Source organism: Oryx dammah, unplaced genomic scaffold, assembly GCF_014754425.2.
Source record: "Oryx dammah isolate SB20612 unplaced genomic scaffold, SCBI_Odam_1.1 HiC_scaffold_29, whole genome shotgun sequence".
Lineage (NCBI taxonomy): Eukaryota > Metazoa > Chordata > Mammalia > Artiodactyla > Bovidae > Oryx > Oryx dammah.
In genome coordinates, this window is record NW_024070213.1 from 50,154,439 (window position 1) to 50,177,729 (window position 23,291).

The following is a 23,291-nucleotide window of genomic DNA, read 5'->3' on the forward strand; positions in this document are numbered from 1 at the left end:
CCAAATTAGGTTCAGTTCTCTACAGTTTACAAATGCTCTCACCATCTCTCGAGAGGAGCACTGTGATTCCTATTTTTAGAAGTAAAGGACCTGAGTCCTGGGAGTCTGCATGTCTTGCCCAAGAATGCCCTTGTAGGGCAGACAGGCTGGCACTTGAACCTGAGGCTTCTGGCTCTCAAACTGTCTAAAGCAGAGGTTGCCTGTGGACCAAATCTAGCCATGTCCACTCATTTATATATACTGTTGACAGCTGCTTTCAGACTACAGCAGCAGAGTTGAGTCACTGTGCTGTGCTAAGTCACTTCAGTCATGGCAGACTCTGCAATCCCATGGACTGTAGCCCACCAGGCTCCTCTGTCTATAGGATTCTCCCGGCAAGAATACTGGAATGGGTTGCCATCCCCTCCTCTGAGTCACTGTAACAGACATCTAAAGTTCTGTCTGTAGACAATGCTTGTGGACCTCTGGTCTAGAGCTTAAGGCACCAACTTAAGGCATCAGTGGGCTTCACTCATGGCTCAGAGGTAAAGAATCTACCTGCCAGTGTAGGGTACACAGGAGACGCAGTTCAATCCCCAGGTCTGGAAAATCCCCTAGAGAAGGAGACGCCCACCCGCTCCAGTATTCTTGCCTGGAAAATTCCATGGACAGAGGAGCCAAGGTGGGCTACCATCCATGGGCTCACAAAGAGTTGGACATAAATGAGCACTCACACAGAGTTAGAGAGCCTTCACCTCACACACTTCACCTGAGTCCAGCTTGGCTTTTATTCCCCAAACAGATCCTTTCCCTGGAGAATCCCATGGACAGAGGAGCCTGGTGGGCCACAGTGTATAGGGTCGCAAAGAGTTGGACACGACTGAAGCGACTGAGCTTGCTTGCTTGTTTGCTTGCTTAAGATGCCCCTCAACTGGTGGCAGTGGTCTGCAGGGCTCCCCAGGACTCCACTGTATAAAATTTGAGGTCAGAAGCACCACCATCTCCCAAAGTTTGCACTGGATTTAGTCATTGCTATTTATCAAGTTCAATTTGAGCAACTGATAAGATAAGCAGGGGGTTCTTAGGCTCAAGAAAGACTGTACCTCGGACATTAATCAGATAGCCAAAGGCAGCAATTTGCCATGGGCTGCTTTTAACCAGGCTTTCTCTCTTCAAGATGCTAATCACTCCTTCCCCTCTGATTGAGTTACACCCCAAAATCTGAGGGAAGATTATAATTGACCCTCATTCTCCTGGCTCCTGATCCTTATTTCAACATGATCTAAGTCTGAATCTCAACATGTTAAATGCTGTTCTCTGATAAGACAACAGTGAACAAACCAACCCGCAGAAGCAGCTCATTTTGTCACTTTCTCAAGGAAAATGACACTTTACTCTGCATGAATAACAAAAACAGCAATAATAATACACTTAAAAAAAAAAAAAAAAACTGCAGTTCTTCTAGATACTCATTAAAAAAGGGCTTGGCAAATTATCTCTTTTGTACCGAACACTCAGGTCAGTTCTGAAGAAAGTGATGAATCAGCCTGTTTGTTGGCCTTGGTTAAAGCCATCTTGGAAGAGAAGGTGATTGATTAACATGAGCAATTGATTAACATGAGGCCTGGAGATTACATGTGCGTTTCTATTTCTCATTCAACCCGTTCCCTCATGACCGTGAATGACTGGATTATCAGCTGCCTCCGAACTCCCCTGGTGTCTGCCAATTCCTTTCAAAAGTTACATTTCTTTTCAGGCACCAGCTCATCTATCCTGTAAAATGAAGAAAACCTACTGAGAGCCAAGGCCCTCAGCTGAGATCAACCACTGTGAATGAGAGTGACCCAGGGCAGCACGTGGGAAGAAGTGGGGGTGCCATTTGTGAGCCAGTCTAGTGGTGACACAACACCACGGAGCGACAGGTCCCAAACAGCCTCCTCATTTCTGAAGGCCAAGCTAGCATGCAACTTCCCTATAAAACAAGATGAAATTTTCAAGAGGCTCCAGCAGTTCTAGAATGAAGGGTCTTCAGGAAGAACAGTTACAGAATTACACAGCAGCTGTGCTGAGGGGACGGCTGGGCGAGCTGAGCATGAGCTAAGGGACTGGCTTCATCTGCTTCAAATGTGTCCCTCTGAAAGATGATAAGTACCCCCTGATGATGGGTTTCCAGGTTGTCCTTGAAAAAAAGTGGAACTCAGAATGTTTGGTCTGGGTTATGAAAACCAAGGGCATATTTAATTCTTTACTCTTAGTGATCAGGGGGTTTTGGGGTGAGTGAATCCTTTCCTATAATCTCCCCTGCCAGCTACTGCTGTGGTCCACGCCAGACTGTGGAACCAACACTGACCCAACAGAAGCACAGTGGATTTACCACTTGGTATGGTAAGCCCTTCCCCAACATGGGCAGCCCCTACCCTGGCCTTACCAAGCTGCCTGGTTGCCTTCACTGGCTCTGTGCTTCCTGCTAATTAGGAAAGAGACTTGGAATCATCCTCATTACTGTTTGAACACAGATTTTTGGTTGCGGTTCTGGCAAGAGGAGAAAAGATGGCGACCAAGCGGTGTCTCCAGAAAGTTCACAGCACAGATCCAGGAGGACTAATGAAAACAGGCCCCTCCTGAGAAGAATGAACTGAGGGGACAATTATAGGCGGTTACTGTGCCTAACCAGGGCAGACTCAAAGCAAGCAATCTTCGAATTCTTGGGTACCTCCTTCCTATTTCCTGACAAAGTGAGGTCAGGAACAGCCCAAACCATGAAGAGAATAAACTCAGACTGCAGCCACCCAAGGAAGCCCAGCTCAGTTCCTCCCCCTGCTAATCCCCTTTACCCCAGGGGCACAGCACCCATGAAGGATGGAGTTATCTTTCAAAGGCATCACGTGGCCTTTGCTTCCCTGGTCCCTATTCAAAGCCACACTTCTTGCTCCCTGTGCTTAGTCACTCAGTCATGTCCAACTCTTTGCGACCCCATGGACTATAGCCTGCCAGGCTCCTCTGTTCATGGGGATTCTCCAGGCAAGAATACTGGAGTGGGTTGCCATACCCTCCTCCAAGGGATCTTCCCAACCCAGGGATGAAACCCAGGTCTCCTGCATTGCAGGTGGATTCTTTACCATCTGAGCCACCAAGGAAGCCCTCCTTCTTCCTCAGTTGAGACAATTAATGAACATTTAATATATCCAAAGGATCTGAAAGGCTGCCAATCCATCTAACCTGCCATGGGATGCCAGCTCCCTGCCTCTGACAAGAACTCCATGCAGCATCCACTTTCTAAGTTTTCAGAAAAGCAGAGCAAGCCAGGCTCCAGGAAAGGTAAAGATACTTTCTTGGTCTCCATCTCCAAAACCCATGCAAACTCTGTGCCACCTGTCCTTGGTCATCAAATGCAGGGACAGCTGCTCCTTCTGGGAGGCCCCAGAGAGCAAGCTGTTGTCTCAGGAGCCCTCTCCAGTTATCACCAGTGTAGACCACCTGGGACCCTGGAAGGATGCAGGTTTCCATTCTGCAGACTGGGGTCGAGGCCAAGTTCTGCATTTCTAACAAGCTCCCAGGTGATTTCCAGGCTGCTGGTCTCCGGAACTATCTCTGAGTTAGGAAAAAGCCAGAGCAAGTGGTTCTCAAACTGTGGCTGCGCCCTGGGATCAACTGGGAGCTTTGAAAAAAGTACCAGCTTCCCCAAAATTCTGATTTAGGGGTTGAAAGTGAGGGCGTTTTAAATTTCCTTTTTTGATTCTGAACTGCAGCCAAAACAGAGAACTTCTTGCTCTGGAAGATAGAGTTCCCTTTAAACAAGTGGAAGATGAGCTGGCTACATGGAGCCCTGCCTTCCCAGTGATCTAGACTTCAACTTTCTCATCTGCCACCAGGATCATTTCCTCCTTCCTGGCTTTTGTGCCTGAATGATAGTCACAGCAAATAGCAAACAGCAAACACCTCTGCCAGCCTCATTCTGTGGGTTCACACAATCCTCAGAAGAACTCCATGAGGTCAGGGCTAGTATCTTCATTTTACAGGTGAGGGACGGTAAGAAGCTGTCCCAAGCCACACAGCTGGTCCTAAGGCATGTGCTCTTAACCACTACTAAAGCCTCAGACATTCCCCCTTTTTTTCTCAGAACTTCCCCCAAACACTGGGACAGGATATGAGACCTGGATCCAAGCAAGCAGTGAGCTGGCAGGCCCTCCGCAGCCAAGCCCTGCCAAGACGCCCCTACAGCTGTGGACCTATCTGCGGGTACCCTGTAGGGCACAGACTGGAGAGGAACACATGGGCGGAGTGGTTTCTCCAACAGTCCAAAAGACAGCCAGAGCGCTACGCTGGCTATTTTGTGGCTTTAAACCCTTGACGGAAGACAAAGGGAAGGAAACATCACACCAGGCCGTTTTAGGCAGCAGCAGAGTCTGCCTGGGCGTCCCACCCCTGGGGCATGTTCCAGAAAGACCAGCTTCCTTCCAGAGTGGCTCTGCACCTGCCAAGGCTGAGGCAGGGCCAACCTGGCAGCGTCCCCCAGCGTGGTCATGCAGATACCGAATAGCAGAGCATCAGCTGGAGACACTGAGCTGCAGACTTTTGTACAAGTCAGGAACGACAGTGACATTGGTTTTCTCACGTCCCTGGACTGCCGGTCCTCACCAGAGGGGTGTCGATGGGGTGCACCCCAGGAAAGACAGAGCTCCAGTCGCTCGCGTGTCAGGGCGTCCTCTCTCCGCGGCTGGTGTTTATTCAGGGGAGGCTGGAACCACACATCCTCTGTGTGTCACCACTTCTGTGCCTTTGCTCAATCGGGGTGACAAAGGCTACGCATATACACATGCACCCAGGACTACACACACTCACACGTGCATGGGCCTCCTCTAACTTTCTGGTCCCTCTCTAAGCTCCTCCAGGTTTATACACTGAACTCAAACAGAACTTCTTTTTGTGATGGTCAGTTTACTGGCCTGATTCACCCATTAGAGTATGAACTAACTGAGGGCAAGGGCTTCCTTTTTTTAAATGCCCGCACATCTAGCACAGGGCTATGCACACAGCAGGTGTCATGGACTGCACTGCACACACCCCTACCTCCATCCATGTATTGAGATCCTAACAGGGATACCTCAGAATGTGACCTTATTTGGAAAGCAGGTCACTGTAGATGAAATTAGTTAGCTAGTAGAGTAGGTGGGTCCCCATCCAATACATTTGGAGTCCTTATTAAAAAAGAGAGGTTTGGACACAAGCACACACACAGGGAGAACATTGTGTGAAAATGAAGGCAGAGACTGGGGTGATGCTTCTATAAAGAAAAGCCAGGGATCAGCAGGAACCTGCTAGAAGTCAGGTAAGAAGCATGGACCGGATTCCTCCCCAGGCTCTCAGAGGAACCAACTCAGCCAACACCTCAATCTTGGACTTGCAGCCTCTAGAACTGGGAGGAAATAAATTTCCATGCCGACAAAGGTCCGCAAAGTCAAAGCTATGGTTGTTCCAGTAGTCATGTACGAATGTGAGAGCTGGACCATAAAGAAGGCTGAGTGCCAAAGAGTTGATGCTTTTGAACTGTGGTGCTAGAGAAGACTTTTGAGAGTCTCTTGGACACCAAGGAGATCCAACCAGTCAATCCTAAAAGAAGTCAACCCTGAATATTCACTGAAAGGACTGATGCTAAAGCTGAAGCTCCAATACTTCAGCCACCTGATGCAAAGAGCCAACTTACTGGAAAAGAGCCTGATGCTGGGAAAGATTGAGGGCAAGAGGAGAAGGGGGCAGCAGAGGATGAGATGGTTGGATGGCACCATCAACTCAATGGACACGAGTTTGAGCAAACTCCAGGAGATAGCAAAGGGCAGGGAAACCTGGCATGCTGCACAGTCCATGGGGTTGCGAACAGTCGGACACCACTGAGTGACAAACAACAACAACAGGCATCAGCTTGGAGTGGAGATGCCCTCTTCAGACCATGGACCTACCGGGCTCCAGCAAATCTTCGGGCTTAATGGCCAGCTGCATCAGTGCCTCTGGGGCCACAAAGCCCTGGTCACCTCCTCAGCATGATCGCCACACACCAGGCTTGCTCACAGCCCAGGACAGGCAATTCACTCAGTGCCAAGAGCTCCTTTTCCGTAGCTGGCTGGAGTAGCCTCCAGGTACCAAGATGAATGATCAGTCCCTGCTCTCAAGAGGCTCAAAGTCTAGTGAGATCATTTCAAACACATAAGGTAAGTGTCACGAATGACACAGGGGTGAGGAGAGTGCGGCATTTCATAGACCTGCATTGTCCAGTATGGCAGTCACCAGCCAGATATAGCCACTAAGCATGTGGTGCATGGCCAACCCAAAGTGAGATGCGCTGTGTCAAATACACATGAGACTTCAAAAAGTCCATACAAAAACAAGAGTATAAAATATCTTAATATTTTTATTGATTGAAGGTAGCAATGATCATATATTGGTTACACTGGATTAAATAAAATATATTAAAATGAATTTAACCTGTTTTTCATTCTACTTTTCAAAATGTGACTGCTAGAAAATTTCAAATAACATATACAAATCATATTATGTTGTAAGCAGGCAGTACCGTTCTAGGACATTTAACCTCAGTTTGAACGGAGAAAAATCGGGGCAAGCTTCCTGGAGAAAGCTTCATCTGAGCTAATATAAATGTTTAAAAAACAGCACTCATTGAGCAGATTGTCATGTGCCCAGAACTTGCACTATAAATCCTAATTTAATTCTTAATAACTGAATAGTTGGTATTTTACTCCTACTTTATAAACAAGGTCTCCAGGGCTTGAAAAAGTTTAGCTATTTGCCCCAGAATTCACAGTAATTAGTGCTGGAGGCAGAGTGTAAACTCTGCTCCCCACAAGACCCACAGGCCAACTTGGCCATCAAGAGGGAAGCAGAATGGGGAGGAGGCTGACGCCCACCCTACCCCCATCCCACTCCCACGTCTTTCTTACAGAGAATTTAAGAACAAGCCAGGGCTTTGTCTCAGTTCTATCCATCTCAACAAGGTTAAAATCCAGTTGACTGTGAAGCTCCTTGAGGTGTATAGTTTACAGAAAAATCAAATTATGTAGAGGCCTCTTATAATTGAGGGCAATTTAGGAAATAACTTTCCAAAAATGGTAGCTTTTACAGCTGTGTTACCATTTGGAAATTGCTGAGGTCGTTTTGTCACTTGAATGCCTTCCTCTCATTGAAATCTACCAGACTATATCCACACAGCCTGATACAGAAGGACCCCATTAGAGAGCTCAGCTACCAAGATTTGAATATATTAGGTCAAATTAGGTTTCCAGAAACAGAACAACCGCCTATAAAAACCGCCTGTGTGAAATGTGAACCAATCCATGAAATCAATGGCCTCACATTAACATGGGCCAGAGATGGTCTTACTTTACAACTATCACTGACACACTTACCTACATGCTGGAGGTAAAACAGACACAAGCAAGCACAGGAGACCTTTAAAACTTAACAGCTGAATTTGCCCATTTTCCAGGATGTGGGTTGAATGTACACATGCGCACACACACTCCATCCAGAGGTACTCATGGCCTTAAAAATCAGCACAGCAAGCTTCCCAACAACTGAGTCTACCAGACACATAATATCAATCAAAATTTTTAGGTAATGCTCATGATAAATAGCTAGTAGCTTTCAGGCAAGAGGAAATCATCTATCTTATTATTATTCAACACAAGTCCAAGTATGCATCTGCCAAACATCTGAGCCTACAAGACAGGGACCAAGCATGATCCCAGAACCCCTAAGAAAAGTCCCGGGTTACCTATCAACCCAGACCACTAATGACTAGCGACTATCACCCACTCTGCTCTGGGCATGTCCTAGGTGCTTTTTATACACGATGTTATTGATAAACCTCACAAACCTGCAACTCTGGTATCACACTCCTATTTTACAGATAAGGAAATCAAGGCTTGAAGAGGTTAAGTAACTGCCCCAGATCATACACCTGGGCTGGGATCCTCCCGTTTTTTTCCCGCATCCAGTCATCTCCGCCAACCCAAATTGTGTCTGACACGAGATTCCCCAGCTGTCCTGGCTGGACTGGAACTCTGACCAGGGACAGCTTCTCTGGTTCAAGAATAAAGAAGCCGCTGGTCATAGTGAAAAAGGCAACCTACTGCCCCAGGTTTCTGCAACGGGCTCTGCTCATCCATTGTGATTTGCAATGAATAATGAAGCATGCTCCCAAGTGCTGTGTGTAAGATCAAGTTGATGTAATATTTCATCTTTGCCGGCCAGCTGCCGTTCTGCTGGGCTGACAGTAAGTAATATCTTTGAATAAGGAGCCGATCCACAACTAAATCAATTAAGTAGACAGCTGTTGGGTCAAAGCAAGATAATTAGATGGACTCGTCATTTACCAGGTGGTTGGTAATGAAGGGATTAATTGACCAGAGTTGGGTACTGTCCAATGTCTGCTCTCTTGCCTTCCCCAGTGGATATGGCCATTCAGTATCTTTCTTCCTGAAGAATGAATTTCAAGGAAGAGAGCCCTTTCATGCTCATTTGTGAGACTGAAGTTGATCCTTCAGAAGCGCCCACCTGATGTCTGGCTTGGAACCAGTCTGGGGTTCTCCTTTTTATGGGATCAAGAGCCAAGTGGCTCAAGTGTCCTTCACATGGGGCTCTGCCCGATTCACTGCCCAAAGGCTCGACTTCTTAGGTTTGTTCACATAATGAGTCTCCAAAGCTCAGGGCATCAATCAACCTTCCATGGAGCATAGGAAGGAATGTGGTCACCTCGTATTGGTGAATGAGGCTGAGTGCAAATAGGTAACATGGTCCTTCATATAGAAAGACCATAGAAAAGATAGGGAGCAACCTCCGTGCACATGGGCTTCCCTTGTGGATCAGCTGGTAAAGAATCCGCTTGCAAGGGGGGAGACCTGGGTTTGATTCCTGGGTCAGGGAGATCCCCTGTAGAAAGGAAATGCTACCCATTCCAGTATTCTGGCCTGGAGAATTCCATGGACTGTATAGCCCGTGGGGGTCACAAAGAGTCGGACACAACTGTGCTACTTTCACTTTACTTCACTTCAGTGCACATGCTCTGAGCTCCTTTTCATGTAACAGGTGATGTAAGAACCAAAGAATCAAAGATTTTATTTTTCAGTTTTATTTTTTATCCATGCTGCACAGCATGTGGGATCTTAGTTCCCCAACCAGGAATCAAACACATACCCCTGCCTTGGGCTGCCAGAGACGTCCCCTTGAAGGTTTGAAAACTGGAGGGGTCCTTCCAGAATCTCCAACTCAGTGCTTTGGAACTCAGGCTGCCCATCAGAACCAACTAAGGAACATTGGTTCCACCCCAGCCCTACCCCAGACCAACCCCGCCCCGCCCCCACCACAAAAAATCAGAATCCCTGGTGATCAGGGCACTGGTGATTTTTCGAAGCTCACGAGTGCACAAGGTGTGGGGAAGCATGGGTACAATTCAACCCTTTCGTGCGACAGAGGAAGAGACTGCAGTCAGCAGGGGCCAGACCTCCTAAAAGAAGTTAACAAGCAGCCGAGCCAGAAGCAGAAGCTACTTTGTAAGTTGCACACCATCTCTGGGGGTCTCTAGGGACCACTAACCCCTCTGGAAGGGTGAGCAAGCCTTATGAAGCTGGTACCAACCTGCCCCTCTTCCGTATCCTCTCCAGTCAGCTTACAACATGCTCTTTCATGCCTGCTACAAACCCCTCACCATTCTCTGAACGTGCCATGAACTGTCCCACCTGTACACCTCACTCCTGCTGTTTCATCCCTCTGGAATGCCATTCCCTCTGCTCTGTCCAATGAAGACTGCTAAGTCTTCAGAAGCCTGGCTCAAATGCCGCCTCCTCTAGAAAGCTTCCCATTGTGCCCTGCCCCTCAAAGGGTTAACTGTTCACTCCTGATCCTCCCATAAACTTTCAAGACACTTCCAGTTTCATCGAAAGCACTTATCATGTTCTGTTACCTACATGCCTCTCTTCCCCATGTCTTTTCCCTCTGTTTATCTGATAAACATCTGTTGACAAAATAAACCTTGGCAAGCCTTGCTCAGAAAACTATTTAGTTTGGAGCTGGAAGAGTTTCCCACCTTCCCTTGGACAACTCAAGCTTTTTTCAATCTAAAACTTAATCAAAGACCCTGACTTCCAAATGTCACCAAGCTGTACTATCCTATAGCAGAGTTCTTAGGGAAGGGGAAAGAAGGGACACTCACTTAGCCTGGCTTCAGCCAGGAAAGAAAGACTGCTCCAAATATCATGTTCCATGAGAAAAAACAAATCTGCAATTGTTTATTGGACATCTATCGTGCATTCCATGAACCTTGGCCCCTGCCTTCAGGAATTCTGCAACTATCCTGAGCTCAGCTTCAGTCACCATGAAACAGAACCTCAAGAAAGCATTTTTCCACCCAGGAAAGATAATGGGATAGAAGTTCTTCCTCCCACTTTCTCTCCTGGTCAGGTGGACCCAGCACAACCATTAAGGAGCTATGGGATCTTGGCAAATTACTTAGCCCTTCTCAGTTAACTTATCTGAAGGATGGAGTTATAAATAACCTTCCTTCTAGGACTGTTGTGAAGACTCCATGAGATGCATGTGGAAAGTCACTGACATTCAGTGAACAGTAACTTTCTTCCTCCTTTCCCTTCCTCCTTCCCTTCTCTCCCTCTCTCCATCCTTCTTGGATGTAAATATACTTAACACATAGAAGACTGCACCAATAAAGGTTCAATTTTTTAAATTATTATTACAATAAAATATTGACTGGTCAAAATACTGTATTTTCTGGTCCCCAGGGGCCCCTAGGAAGGTCTGCAGGCCACTGGTGCATGCATGGAGGCCTCCTGGACTTATAAGTTCCTGGTTAGCCCCTGGACTGAGCATCTGTCTTCTCGGAACATACTAATCACAGAGCAAGTGCAAACGCTAAAGAAAGAAGCAGGCAGGGCAGGGCTGAACCACATGAGTGATGCCGGGAAGACTTCAGGGAACCCACGAGAGGACCGGGAGGTGGGCGAGGCAAGACAGGCTGTCCCACCCCTTGCTGGCATTTTTGGGGCAATTATGCCCTATTAATGGCTGACAGCGGAGCTCTGCCCTGCTGTCTAGGCTAAGTGGGGTGGCCCGCACATGTGTTCGGCCGCAAATATGCAGTTGGCAACTCTTGAACTTTCGGTGACTTGACGCCAGCTGATATGATCAGCAATTACGCTTTATTTTGGGGCCAGGAAGACAGCAGAGAACCAGGAAAATTATAAGACATCAGAGTACAGTTTTTCTAAGAATATCACCTACAAACTTTTTTTCCACCCACTGTTGTTTTAATGGTTAGGGCACTAAAATAAGAAAACCTTGGACACTAAAAGCAGATTATAGCCAATTTTCCTAAGGGAGCTTTTAAGATTTTTGTCCAGTGAAAATCTGGATGTGATTTTTTTTTTTTTTTCTTTTTTGGATGGGGTAATTCTTGCCAAGAGAACTTTGCTGGCAACAATGAATACAGCACAGAGATAAATGGATCTGTAGCTTGTCCTGGATTTGAATTTTTACTCTGCTTCTTACAAGCTGTGTGACAACTTCCTTGGCCTCAGTTGTCCCGTATGTAAAATGGGGGTGTACTACCTACTTTAGGGCTTGACACAAACATTCCATGAGAAGTTTATGAGCATTCTTGGGTCAGGAAGATCCCCTGAAGGAGGCCACAGCAACCCACTCCAGTACTCTTGCCTGGAGAATCCCACAGAAAGAAGAGCCTGATGGGCTGCAGTCCACAGGGTCTCAGAGAGTCAGACAGGACTGAGGCAACTTAGCATGCATGCACGCAGAGAGCATTTGGCCTACATTCCCAGTAGCTGGTAACTAAGATGGTTCTACTTGCCATAATATTGGTTTCCTTACTGTTTAAAATACACAGTTCCTGTTTTCACCATCATATATCAAACCCAAATAACCAGTCAGCATAAAAAGGGGAAATGGCATCTCCGGGAGCAGTTTGGTTTCTAGCAATTACAGTGTTTGTCATCTGCCTCTGTGATAACATCGGTCCAGACTTAGCAGCTTCCAGAGCTCGGCTGGTAGGGGAACACGAGAAACCAAAACCAAGGCCCACTGGGTGCAGCGTTTGTGAATGTCTTATGGACACAAAACCAGACTTGGCTCCACAGGAGCTCCCGCTCCCTTCTCTCCTCTGAACTCTCCAGCCCACAGCCATCCCAAAGATCACGAAGACAGTTTCTCGGAGAAGCACCACCGACGGAACGTGTGTGGGAAGAGAACATAATTGCAGCTTGTAAAGGAAACCAGCCTAAGAAAAAAACATTCCGGGACAACATCCTGAGGAAATGCGGAGATCTTCCTGCAGGGACATTTTCCTGGTTACCAGCAAAAGGGGACAGACAGCTTGCCCACCACATTCTTGATGGAGGCTGGTGACTCACCCACCTACTCCCTCACAAACGGCCCCCAGAGATGCCTCCCCAGCCCCATCTTCCCACCCAGGTCCTAGGCTTCTAAGTGAGCAGCTTATCCAACACTGCCAGGTGGAAGAGATGGAACATTCTACCCTGGAAGGTTCTCTTCTTTGATTGGTTAACAAATAGAACAAGCAGGGTCTCCCTCAGCAGGTAACCCACTCAAGTCAACCTTGGAATAACAAGGAGAAGCAGACAGGCGGCTAGCCACACAAGCCCTGCTCAGCCTTTTGTGCCCAGTGCCTGGCACCGTGCTACATACAGTGGGCGTTCACCACAGTAGATGAAGAAATGAATGAGTAAATGAATGAGTGAATCTGGGAAGGAGCAAACTCCATAGGAGGCACTGAGCAAGGCACATCTTCTTGTGGAAGCCTGCAAGGCAGGAATTGTTAGCACCATGTTATAAAGGAGGGAGGCAATCTCAGATGGGTTAAGCGTCTTGCCCACACTCACATAGCTGGTACATGAAGAAAACAAACTTTGAACCCAGGTCTGACCCTTGAGTCAAGGCTTCCCGCAGTGAAGCCATTCTCACAGTCATGATAATGGTAAGTCATGTTTACTCTGCCCCTGACACATCAGAATTATTTTATCCTCCCAACACTCCAGAGAGATGGGAAAGCTGACCCTGAAGAGAACTCATCACGTATTCACGGTTGCACAACCAGCTGGGAGTGAAGGAGGAATTTAAACCTGGACTTTCACTCTTTCGATCACAGACACTCAGGGGGCACCCACTATAGGCCAGGGTTGGGGACGCAACAATGACTGGTGCCGACACAGTCCATAGACTACCTGTCCAGAGAAACATCTACTTCAGAAATAGCTTTTCCCATGACACCATCTGCTGCTCATAAAATTTGCTCAGGAAAGCAGGAGCCCTTCAGCAGTCTTGTTTCAAAAGAGAAAATAATCTGAGAACAGAGGAGGTCAACTGAAAGAGACAGGTATGGTTCACGTCTTGATAGCACATGTTTTCAACATGGCTTACTGGAAGAGGGGTTTCCCTGGTGGCTCAGAAGGTAAAGAATCTGCCTGCAATGCAGGAGACCCGGGTTCAATCCCTGGATCAGAAAGATCCTTTGGAGAAGGGAATGCAACGCACTCCAGTATTCTTGCCTGGAGAAATCCACGGACAGAGGAGCCTGGTGGGCTATGGTCTTTGGGATAGCAGAGAGTTGGGCACGACTGAGCTACTAACACTTCCACTTTCACCAATCAGAAATCCTTTCTATTGAAGTCTCTTCCTAGGACCAATATGTGAACAGGCAGGAGACTGGCCTATAGTAATCAGATTATCGGGACACCAAACAAAAACCTAAATCAAGATCACCAACAAGGACCTACTGTATAGCATAAGGAACTATACTCAGTATCTTGTAACAACCTATAGTGGAAGAGAGCATTTTTTTTTTAAAGTATGCATATATATATATATATAACTGATTCACTTTGCTGTACACCTGAAACGAACACAACATTGTAAATCAACTATACATCAATAACCATTTTTTAAAAAGGCCAATTCCCTGCTGGGTTACCAGAAAGCCCAGTAAAGGAGACATCAGGAAATCTGAGTTTGCAATGACCTGGTTAATCTGGCCCCACCACACTGAGTTCCAAAGTGATGGGGCTGAAAGAGGGGTGTGAATTAACATGGTTATGCCACCCATTTTGCACAAACTCAAGAGTCCACTTTTCCAAAGGGTGAAAGACAAGAAAGAGATGTGGAATCAGAAAGTTCTCAGACTTATCCCTTGGCAAGACTTCCAGGAATTCAGCACTTCTAGGGAAGCAAAGAGTTTCTTCCTCTGCAAGCACCTTGGTCCACAGAAACGCTAACTTAAGAATTTGATACAAAATCAATCTGGGAGATTATAGCCAAAGCAGTGCATTTCCCCTCGTTCCCACCAGCTATCAAAGGTCAGCTAATGGGTCATTAGTTGTTCATTCACCAGTTCTTGGCATCAAAAGCTAATTAATGTTCTCCCAAAAGGGCCAGCCTTGGAGTCTTCTCATCAAGACCCACACACACCAACGTTGCCATCACCATGGCAACGAGGCCTCCTCCCTTTGCTCCTAGCTTTCCATGGAGAGCACTGTGTCTTGGTTGGAGCTTATTTTGCTCAGAGAGGAATTCTTCATAATCAAGTTCAACTTACCATGACAGTCACTTGGCAAAAAGTCTCCCCTCACAAGGGTCTTAGACTGGCGCAGTGAGATGCACCTCTTGGAGGCGATTGATCTGGGTGGTGAGTTCATCCCCCATGTGGGCCTTCTTTGGGGACATCCATGGGGAGACTGCACAGACTGGCAGGCTCTACAATTTCAGAGTCCCCTTGCTGGCACCTGCAGCTATGTGGTTCTCAGGGACCCAAAACCTGAGCAGGTTCAAAGTTCAGTCTAGCACTCCACCAAGCCATTCCTCTCATTCGAAATACCTCTTGCTAGAATTGCAGAACCACTCTATAGAGAAAGGGTGACCAAGAAAGCAACCAGCTGAAGGTAAAAACCCAGGCAGTGGAAAGAAATTTCAAATCCCGAAAGACTAGAATTTTGGAGTTTTTTCAATCCCCCTGCCTCCCCCAAAATCTGATACATGGACTCTGAGTGGAGAAGCAAAGAAGTTTCCAGGGCTTACCTGGGTAGGGTTGTAGAGCTCCTGCAGGGGGCTTCGGGACCCCTTCCGGCAGCAGATGTCCACACCAAAGGGGTTCCTCCGCATGACTGAGGAGAGAAAGCGAAGGCTCATCAGAAATAGGCAACAAACATTTGCTGTCTGATGAAGAAAAAGGCATAGAGGAGAAAAGAAGAAACAGGTGGGAAAGGAAGAGAGAGAACCAGCTTCTGGCTGAGCTAGTCCTTTGCCCGGTGCCATGGGGCCCCATGGGTCTTCCCCAGCTTGCAGGCGTGTCCACACCATGTAATTCTCATATGTCAGGAAATCTTCTTTTGATTTTTTTCCCCCAATCATTTCACAAAAACAGGCAGTGGGTCGGATGTGGCCCCTGGGCTGCCGTTTGTTGACCCTCTACCCTGGGGTCGGGAGGATAAGCCCCAAACACACACCCTGTGCCCTGGAGCCCTCTCTGGGGAGGAGGCGGGTCCCGTGGGCAAGGGTCCATACATAAAAGCCATTAGAATTTGATTAAGCAGTCAGTCCGGGAAAACACTGGTTCTTTGTTCTTCTACGGTTGCCTCGAGAAGAGGGGAAAAATCCACGTTGTGTTTTTCTTTAATTTATTACTTCATTTTTCATTTCCACCCCAAACGAGGTAAACTGTTAAATGCATGCAGGTTGCCCTCAGCGCACAATGACATAGCAACACTTTGGAGGAGGAAAAACAGCTGTAAAACTTGTAAAATTCTGCCCACCCCGTGCAAGATTAAACTCTCCCCATGGCGGCAGACAGTCGCTCCAAGACCAATGGCTACGAGACCGCCACAGAGCAAAACCCCACCATGGAACCCATTAAAAGTCAGCTTTTATGGGGGGCAGTATTATTTAATTGGTTTATTTTTCTAATACAAGGCCTTTAAAATGCTTTGACCGTGTGGGGCCTGCGACGTGGGCCCTTTCCCAAGGCCAGCCGCCCTCAAGGCCTGCTCCAGGCCTGCCCACAACTTCCCTGGGCGCCCAATGAACCAGCTGTGGCACTCCAGGCCACAAAAGCCAAGGGGCCTGGTGCGCTTTTTATGGGGTTGACAACAATCCTGCCATTTATGGAGGGTGCCTCATGTGCTGGGCACTTGGGTTCCATATAATCCTTCACACAGTGAAGGAAGGGCCTTAACCTCTCTGAGCCTCCCTTAACCTCAGGAATTTGACAAAGGCAGAAGCCATGTGGGGAGAGAACTGCCAAGCTGAGACTCAAACCTCATCACTGGGCTCCTTCATACCCAAATGATAACACCTGGGTCTATTTATCCTGTGCGTCTAATACACCATAGGAGGTCAAGGGAACAACACACGCAGAGGGTAGCAGCTAACATTTGGAGGGCTGTTGAAGTGCGCCAAGCAGTGCACACGTGTAGGCCACACCACAACCCTGTGGGGTGGGCACCACTCCTGTCCCCACTTTACAGATGGGAACACTGAGGCACAGCAAGGTCAGGGAACCAGCCCAGGTCTCATGACTAGGAAGAGATGAAAAAAGGATTCCAACCCAGGCAGCCCATGCTCTCAACTGCCATGCTGGACCAACATCAAGTGTCAAGTCCACCAAGCATCTCAACAGTTCCTGCTGGCCCCAGACCAGGTTGGCTGGCCACTTCTAGGACAGGTGAGTTAAAATGTAACCCAGTATTACAGGAGTCATCAAAATGATGTGACAGGACAGAAAAACTATTAACAGTTATCATCTGTATTCATTTTCTTACTCGACAAATTTTTATTAAGCACCTTGGATATGCCAGACATCAGGTATGGGGGGCAGAGACCCCCTCCATCGTATTCATGTTGTTTCTCTGATGCTTGGCACACGGTAGGCACTCAAAGAGGTTCATGAATGATGTAGGATTCAAGGCTTCCTTTACACCCATCAGACATTGTATCCTGCTAGGTAAAAAGGAAACGGCCAGTGGCAACAGGCTGCTGTTATTTTTTTCCTTTGAAAATGAAAGGTCTGATGATCAAAAGCCCTAAGAAAGGAATCCCTAAGGACATTTAACAGTGGCCTTCCGCTGCCCACCCACCACGAGTTTCCTTTAGCTACAGGACTTGTTTTCTCCTTTCTAAACATGAACGAAATGCAAGACCATTTTGCAAGAATCTAACTGGTTCAATTCACAGTATGACTTCTTGGACAGTTGTGTTTACAGATCTGCCTTGACTTATGATGGGTTTATCAGGACATAATCTCATCCTAAGTTGAAAATATAAGTTTAAAAATGCATTTAATACACACCTAACCTCCCAAACATCATGGCTTAGCCTACCTAAAACATTCTCAGAACATTTCAATTAGCCACGATTGGGCAAACTTATCTAACGCAAAGCCTATTTTATGATCAAGTGTTGAATCTCTCATGTAATTTTTTGAATATGGTTGCTGCTGTTCGGTTCCTAAGTCGTATCTGACTCCTTGCGGCCCCATGGACTGCAGCACGCCAGGCTCCCCTTACCCCCACTATCTCCTGGAGTTTGTTCAAACTCATGTCCGTTGTGTCAGTGATGCTATCTAAACATCTTATCCTCTGCCACCCTCTTCTTTTGCCTTTATTCTTTCCCAGCATCAGGGTCTTTTCAAATGAGTCAGCTCTTCACATCAGGTGGCCAAAGTATTGGAATTTCAGCTTTAGCATCAGTCCTTCCAATGAATATTCAGGGTTGATTTCTTTTTGGATTGATTGATCTCCTTACTGTCTAAGGGACTCTCAAGAGTCTTCTCCAGCACCACAGTTCAAAAGCATCAATTTTTTGCCACTCAGTCTTCTTCATGGTCCAACTCTCACAGCTGTCCATGACTACTGGGAAAACCATCTCAGCCCATTTTCAGAGAAGAAAACGGGCCCCAGGAGGGCACGGAATGGCCAAAAGCACCATGGCAGGGCTGGGAGAGCAGGACCAGGCCTACCCCGCCTCCCCAGGCTAACTGGTCCTCCCCAACGCCAGGCCCTGGCAGCCAGGCCCCGGCAGCCAGGCCCCACGCAGGTCTCATCTGCCTGGTCTCCTGCCCTCTAAGGGAGTGCTTTGTGCATAGTAGGTACTCACACATGTGTGTCAAATGAATGAAAGTAAAACAACAGGTCATCTGAGAGTTTCAAAGATATCTTCTCAGCTAAAAAGTATCAGGCCAAAGCACTTACTAACAGCAAAGAAAAGTTAACATGTTCTTTCCTAGCAAACTTCCTCAAAATTCTTTTATTGGCTTTCTTAGTCAAAGGAGTTAAACAAACAAAGAGCAAAAGTGATGGTGTGTTCTCGTGGATCTGGGAGGGGCCTTCAATGAGTCTGACAAGCACTCCATCAATATTAGCCTGCCATACAGTTTCTCCTCTACTCCTCATGAACACCCTGGAGGCAGGTAGACTCACTTCTATTTTCAAGACCAGGACACTGAGGCTCAGAGAGGTTGAGGAATTTACCCGCTGACATAGCTAGTGAGTGGCAGAGCTGGAGCCCAAACCCTGGGTGCTCCCCTACTCCTCTGAAACGAGACACGTTACGGGTCCATGACATTACAGGTCATGGACACACACAACGGGATACGGCCAGGCAAAGAAAGAAAAAGGCAGTCCTGAATACTGAGGCAGTGTTCTCCAGCCAACCAGAGCCTTCAGGTGTGTTACAGACACTCAGCACACTTGTGTTCACAGGGGACTTTTCAGGAACCCCAAACACTGAAGTAGGAGCTGGGTTCAGCCTAGGTTGTCGCTAATATTTCATTAACAGACTTCAATTTTCCAACTTTCTATTCCTTCCTTCTCACAGTCCCTTCAACAGGGACAGCCCAGAGCCATTCAAAACAATCTCTAGATCCACTTCTCCTTAGTGGAGATCCTACAACCAGCCAGAATATTGAGGCACCTGGGGCTCTGATTTGGGGCTAATCTGAACCCTTACTGTAGCTAGTTCTCAGTCAATCTCCTCTCCTATTGTAAGCTCCTCAAACCTCCTGATGCCTAGCCTGTGGCCGCAGAACTAAAATGAACTAAACTTTTGGCAGATGAAAAGAGTATAAATCAAAGAATTAGGTAGATGCGCTTGGTGTAACTCAAGAAGGGAAAGAACACAGTTTCATCTAAGAGCCAGGAGATTTACTGCACAGAAACCTTCCACTAAAGGACTCTGATTCTCAGCTTTGAGGAATATACTTGTATACAGTACATTCACCTGTTGAGAGAACTCGGCTATCAAATATGCTCACCAAAACCAATGGCAATCAAATCATTCCATCTTTTAGATGATCCTGGGACATCTGTGAAAACGTGCCCCAAGCAGAGGGTTGTGCTGACTTTCAAGAAGCCCAAGATCCCCGTCCAAGTGCAAACCAGCTGTCAGTCGGATAGGTTAGTGCTGACAGAGGCACACTGACCACAAGAAGAGCCTTCAGAGACCAGCAAAGGGACTGGGTATGCACAGCTGGGGGAAAGTACCTTCTGAATTGGTTTTGATTGAACAAGAGAAATGGCAGGATGCAAAGCTCAGTAATGACCTTCCTGACTGGTAATGTTTGCTATCTGCCCACTGAGGCAGTGCAGAAGAGGTGAAGGCGAGAAAAGGGGGAGGATGGGGAGAACCCAGTGGAGCCTTCCTTGACCCCTGCCCCATTTTACAGGGTGGGCCTGGACACAGGAGCATAAGGGACTCTCTCGAGGCCCACAGATTGTCAGAGGCACAGCTGTGACTAGAAAACGGGGCTGCTGACTCCTGCTCTCATCCCTTTCTCCTTTTGTACTCAGTTGACATGTTTTCTTGGGCTTCCCTTGTGGCTCAGCTGGTAAAGAATCCACCTGCAATGCGGGAGACCTGGGTTCGATTCCTGGTTTGGGAAGATCCCCTGGAGAAGGGAAAGGCTACCCACTCCAGGTCTGGCCTGGATAATTTCATGGACTCTATAATCTATGGGGTCGCAAAGAGTTGGACGTGACTGAGCGACTTTCACTTTCACTACACATGAGGCACTATTTCCCTGCTTTGTTTTATTTAATACTAGTCCAACTTATTGAATTGATTTTACAACCAACTGATGGGTCATGACATATTGTTCAAAACTCCCCGACTTAGATATCTTAGAAGAGTCAGGTCAGGGACAACAGGGCTCACTGAGGTTCAACCTGAGCTTGCTGAACATAGTAAATACTGAGGAGGGGAACTCACGGCTTCCACCCCTGAAATGTCCCTCCCTAGTGTCCCCCACTGTAGTAAACACCACCACTATGCACCTGTCTGGGCAGACATAACAGCCAGGAGTCATTCTTCATTCCCCTCCCTCACTCACCATCACCCCCTTTCTCCATCAGCTCACCTTGGCCCCTCACCCCTGGCCTGAGCCACCATCACCTCCTCTGGGGCTAGGACCAAATCCTCTTAACTGGCCTCTGCTGCCAGCTTGGCCTTTTTGCTCAGTGGTAAAGAATCTGCCTGCCAAGCAGGAGATGTGGGTTCAATCTCAAGGTGGTGAAGATCCCCTGGAGGAGGAAATGGCACCCCATTCCAGTATTCTTGCCTGGGAAATCCCAAGGACAGAGAAGCCTGGCAGGCTACAGTTCATGGGGTCACAGAGAGTCAAGACACACTGAGTGACTAACACTTCAGAGCAGTGAGCCCAGCAGGTGGATAGGCAATCAAAATGGAATGAAGCCACTAGATGGGGCTTGGTCTTCCATGGGAAGCCATTTGAATTCAATAGTAAGTGTCTTGAGTCTGGGTCATGGGCTATAAGAGCTCCCATTTAGAGGCAGAGGTCAGCTCACAAAGACACTCCCAGCCACAGAGGCAGTAACCCCAAAAACTGCTGGAGAAGGTGACCCCAAAATTGTCTGAGACATCAAAAGTGCTTCCTTAAAAACCCAGCATGATCTCAAGGTAAGTACCCAAAAAAGTCCAAAATTGGCAAGTACAAAGACACAGAAAGTCAGCTAGTGGTTGCCTAAGGCCGAGGATGGGGACAGAGAAGAGTGATAGTAAATAGACACAAAAGTTCTTTTTACGGTGATGGAAATGTACTAAAATCAGATTGTGGTGATGGTTGTATAACTCTGCAAACACACTAAAATTCATTGACTTCTACACTTAAAATAAGTGAATTTTTATGTAAATGATATCTCAATAAGGCTATCTTTTAAAATACAGACAGACATGTTTAAGAAGAAAACCCATTAAGATTCATATTTTTAAGATGTTGACTTACTCGAGTAGGAGGATTTACCTTGCCATGCGGGCTACAGTCCATGGGGTTCCAAAGAGTCGGACACAACTGAGCAACTAACACTTTTACCCAGATGAAGGATTTAATTGAACAATTTATTCGACTTGAGATTTTAAATTGAAACCTTCTAAGTTCACATATAATATTAGAACATTTAAGAAACTTAATGTCTGTCATTGAGGTATTGGATTTACATTATTTAAGTATGTTTGTTAATCAGACATTTGAAGTCTGATTTAAATATATGAAATTTTAAAGAGCAATTTAAAATGTTAAAGGAAGGTGAAGTTTCTTCAAGGGTCAATTATTAATCAAAAGCTACCCTAAATGTAACTGTTAAAAATTTACTAGATTTATGAGTTGAAGAGTAAAATTCTTAACTTAAAGGATAGCTTGGTAGATTTGCAACTTAAACGTTTTTTAAAAAGCTTCTGTCAGTTGTACACAACTGTCACCCTCAGTGACATGAAAACACTCACATTAACAGAGAATTAACAGGCATTGACACCTTTGGGTTAGGCCAAGGGTGGAGAGGCTGAGCATCTCAGATGAAGGCAAAGCGGCCCCCGCCTCCAGACCTCAGCACAAATTCCTGAAAGCCCCTAAGTGGTGGATGCCTTTTATTGTTGAGAAACCTAAGAGCCTGTGGAAAAACACAGTTCAAGGAATTAAACTGGCAGTTAACCTAGGAAAACCCTTATAAATTACCTTTTATGTTCACTTAAATAAAATGAGAGACAGCACGGCAGTCCAGATCATATTAATTACATTCTCCACACCTTGAAGGTGTAATTATGGCCACGGTACAGTTAATTTTCATTTACCTTTCCTTGCCTGCTGGAGAATTTCTACACTCTCCCCTGCAGTTTCCTTGGCATGTTTTATAAATCTATTTTGCAGTGATGCAGATAATATGCCAAAATACTTTCTTCCCTGTGGCTAGTGCTCCAAGTCTGATTTTACGACCTAGAGACGTTTATGTCTGCCTCTGGGGTTCCCCCACAACTTCAGACTCACGGTATAAGAAATAACGGGGCTGCTTGAGAAAGGAAATATTCTAGGTACCTTTCCTTAAGCTACTCAAGCATGGCAGGGCATGAACCCCAGACCTATTCTCTCCTGTCTAGTACACAAAGCTAGCTGGCTCCGGGCCGGGTCATTTTATGCCAACACAGTCAAGCTGCATCGGGTACCCCTATCTCTTGCACAGGGTTCCTCCACTCACTCCCCGCCACACAACCTCTTCAAAGGACCCATCCTCTCTAAACACCATCAGGCTAAAACTTGCTCCTGCCTCTGCTGCTGGTTTCTTTCCCATTTCTCCACCCTCAATTCATGTCCTCTCAGAACCTCAGAATGGAACCTTATTTGAAAATCGGGTCTTGGCAGATGTTACTAAGAGATGTAGTCCAGGATTAGAGCAGGTTCTAAATTCAATGACTGGTGTCCTTATGAGAAGAGGAGAGGACAGAGACACATACACACACACACCCGCACACACATGGGTACTTTGTTACGGCAGCTCTAGGAAATGAATACACACGGGTTCACGTCCTATGTGACCCTGACAAGAGAGTCAGTCTCTCAGCCTCAGTGACTCCATCTGTAAAACGGGGATAATGATATGCCTACTAAGTTAGGGATGTTGTGAGGACTAAATAAATTCATCTATGTCAAGTGTTTAAAACAGCACCTGGTCCAAGGTAAATGCACAGCACACTATAACTCCTGCTATCCAGTGTGTTCTTCCTCTATCTTCCCAAAGAGCACCTCAAAATCCTCTTCTATTCCAACCCCAAATCTCAAGGCTGCACACACAACATACACACAATCTGTGGATACTGGGTTAATTCGTGAATGGGAGAGCAGTCTCGTCACAGCTGGTGGTGTACACTGGAGGTCGAACCATTCGGCTCAAAATGAGCATGAGGCAGAAGCCTGATGCTGAAGCAGAGAT

The 23,291-nt window shown here is 46.7% G+C and overlaps 1 protein-coding gene across 2 annotated transcripts in view; it reads right to left on the reverse strand.

The window, feature by feature from the left end:
- CHST11 (carbohydrate sulfotransferase 11) overlaps positions 1–23,291 on the reverse strand; it is a 266,938-nt gene that overhangs the window by 124,450 nt on the left and 119,197 nt on the right. For both annotated transcript variants that reach the window (XM_040234827.1, XM_040234826.1), the window contains exon 2: positions 15,103–15,188. In XM_040234827.1, coding sequence (XP_040090761.1) covers positions 15,103–15,188 — 86 coding nt within the window. The remainder of the gene's footprint in view (positions 1–15,102; positions 15,189–23,291) is intronic.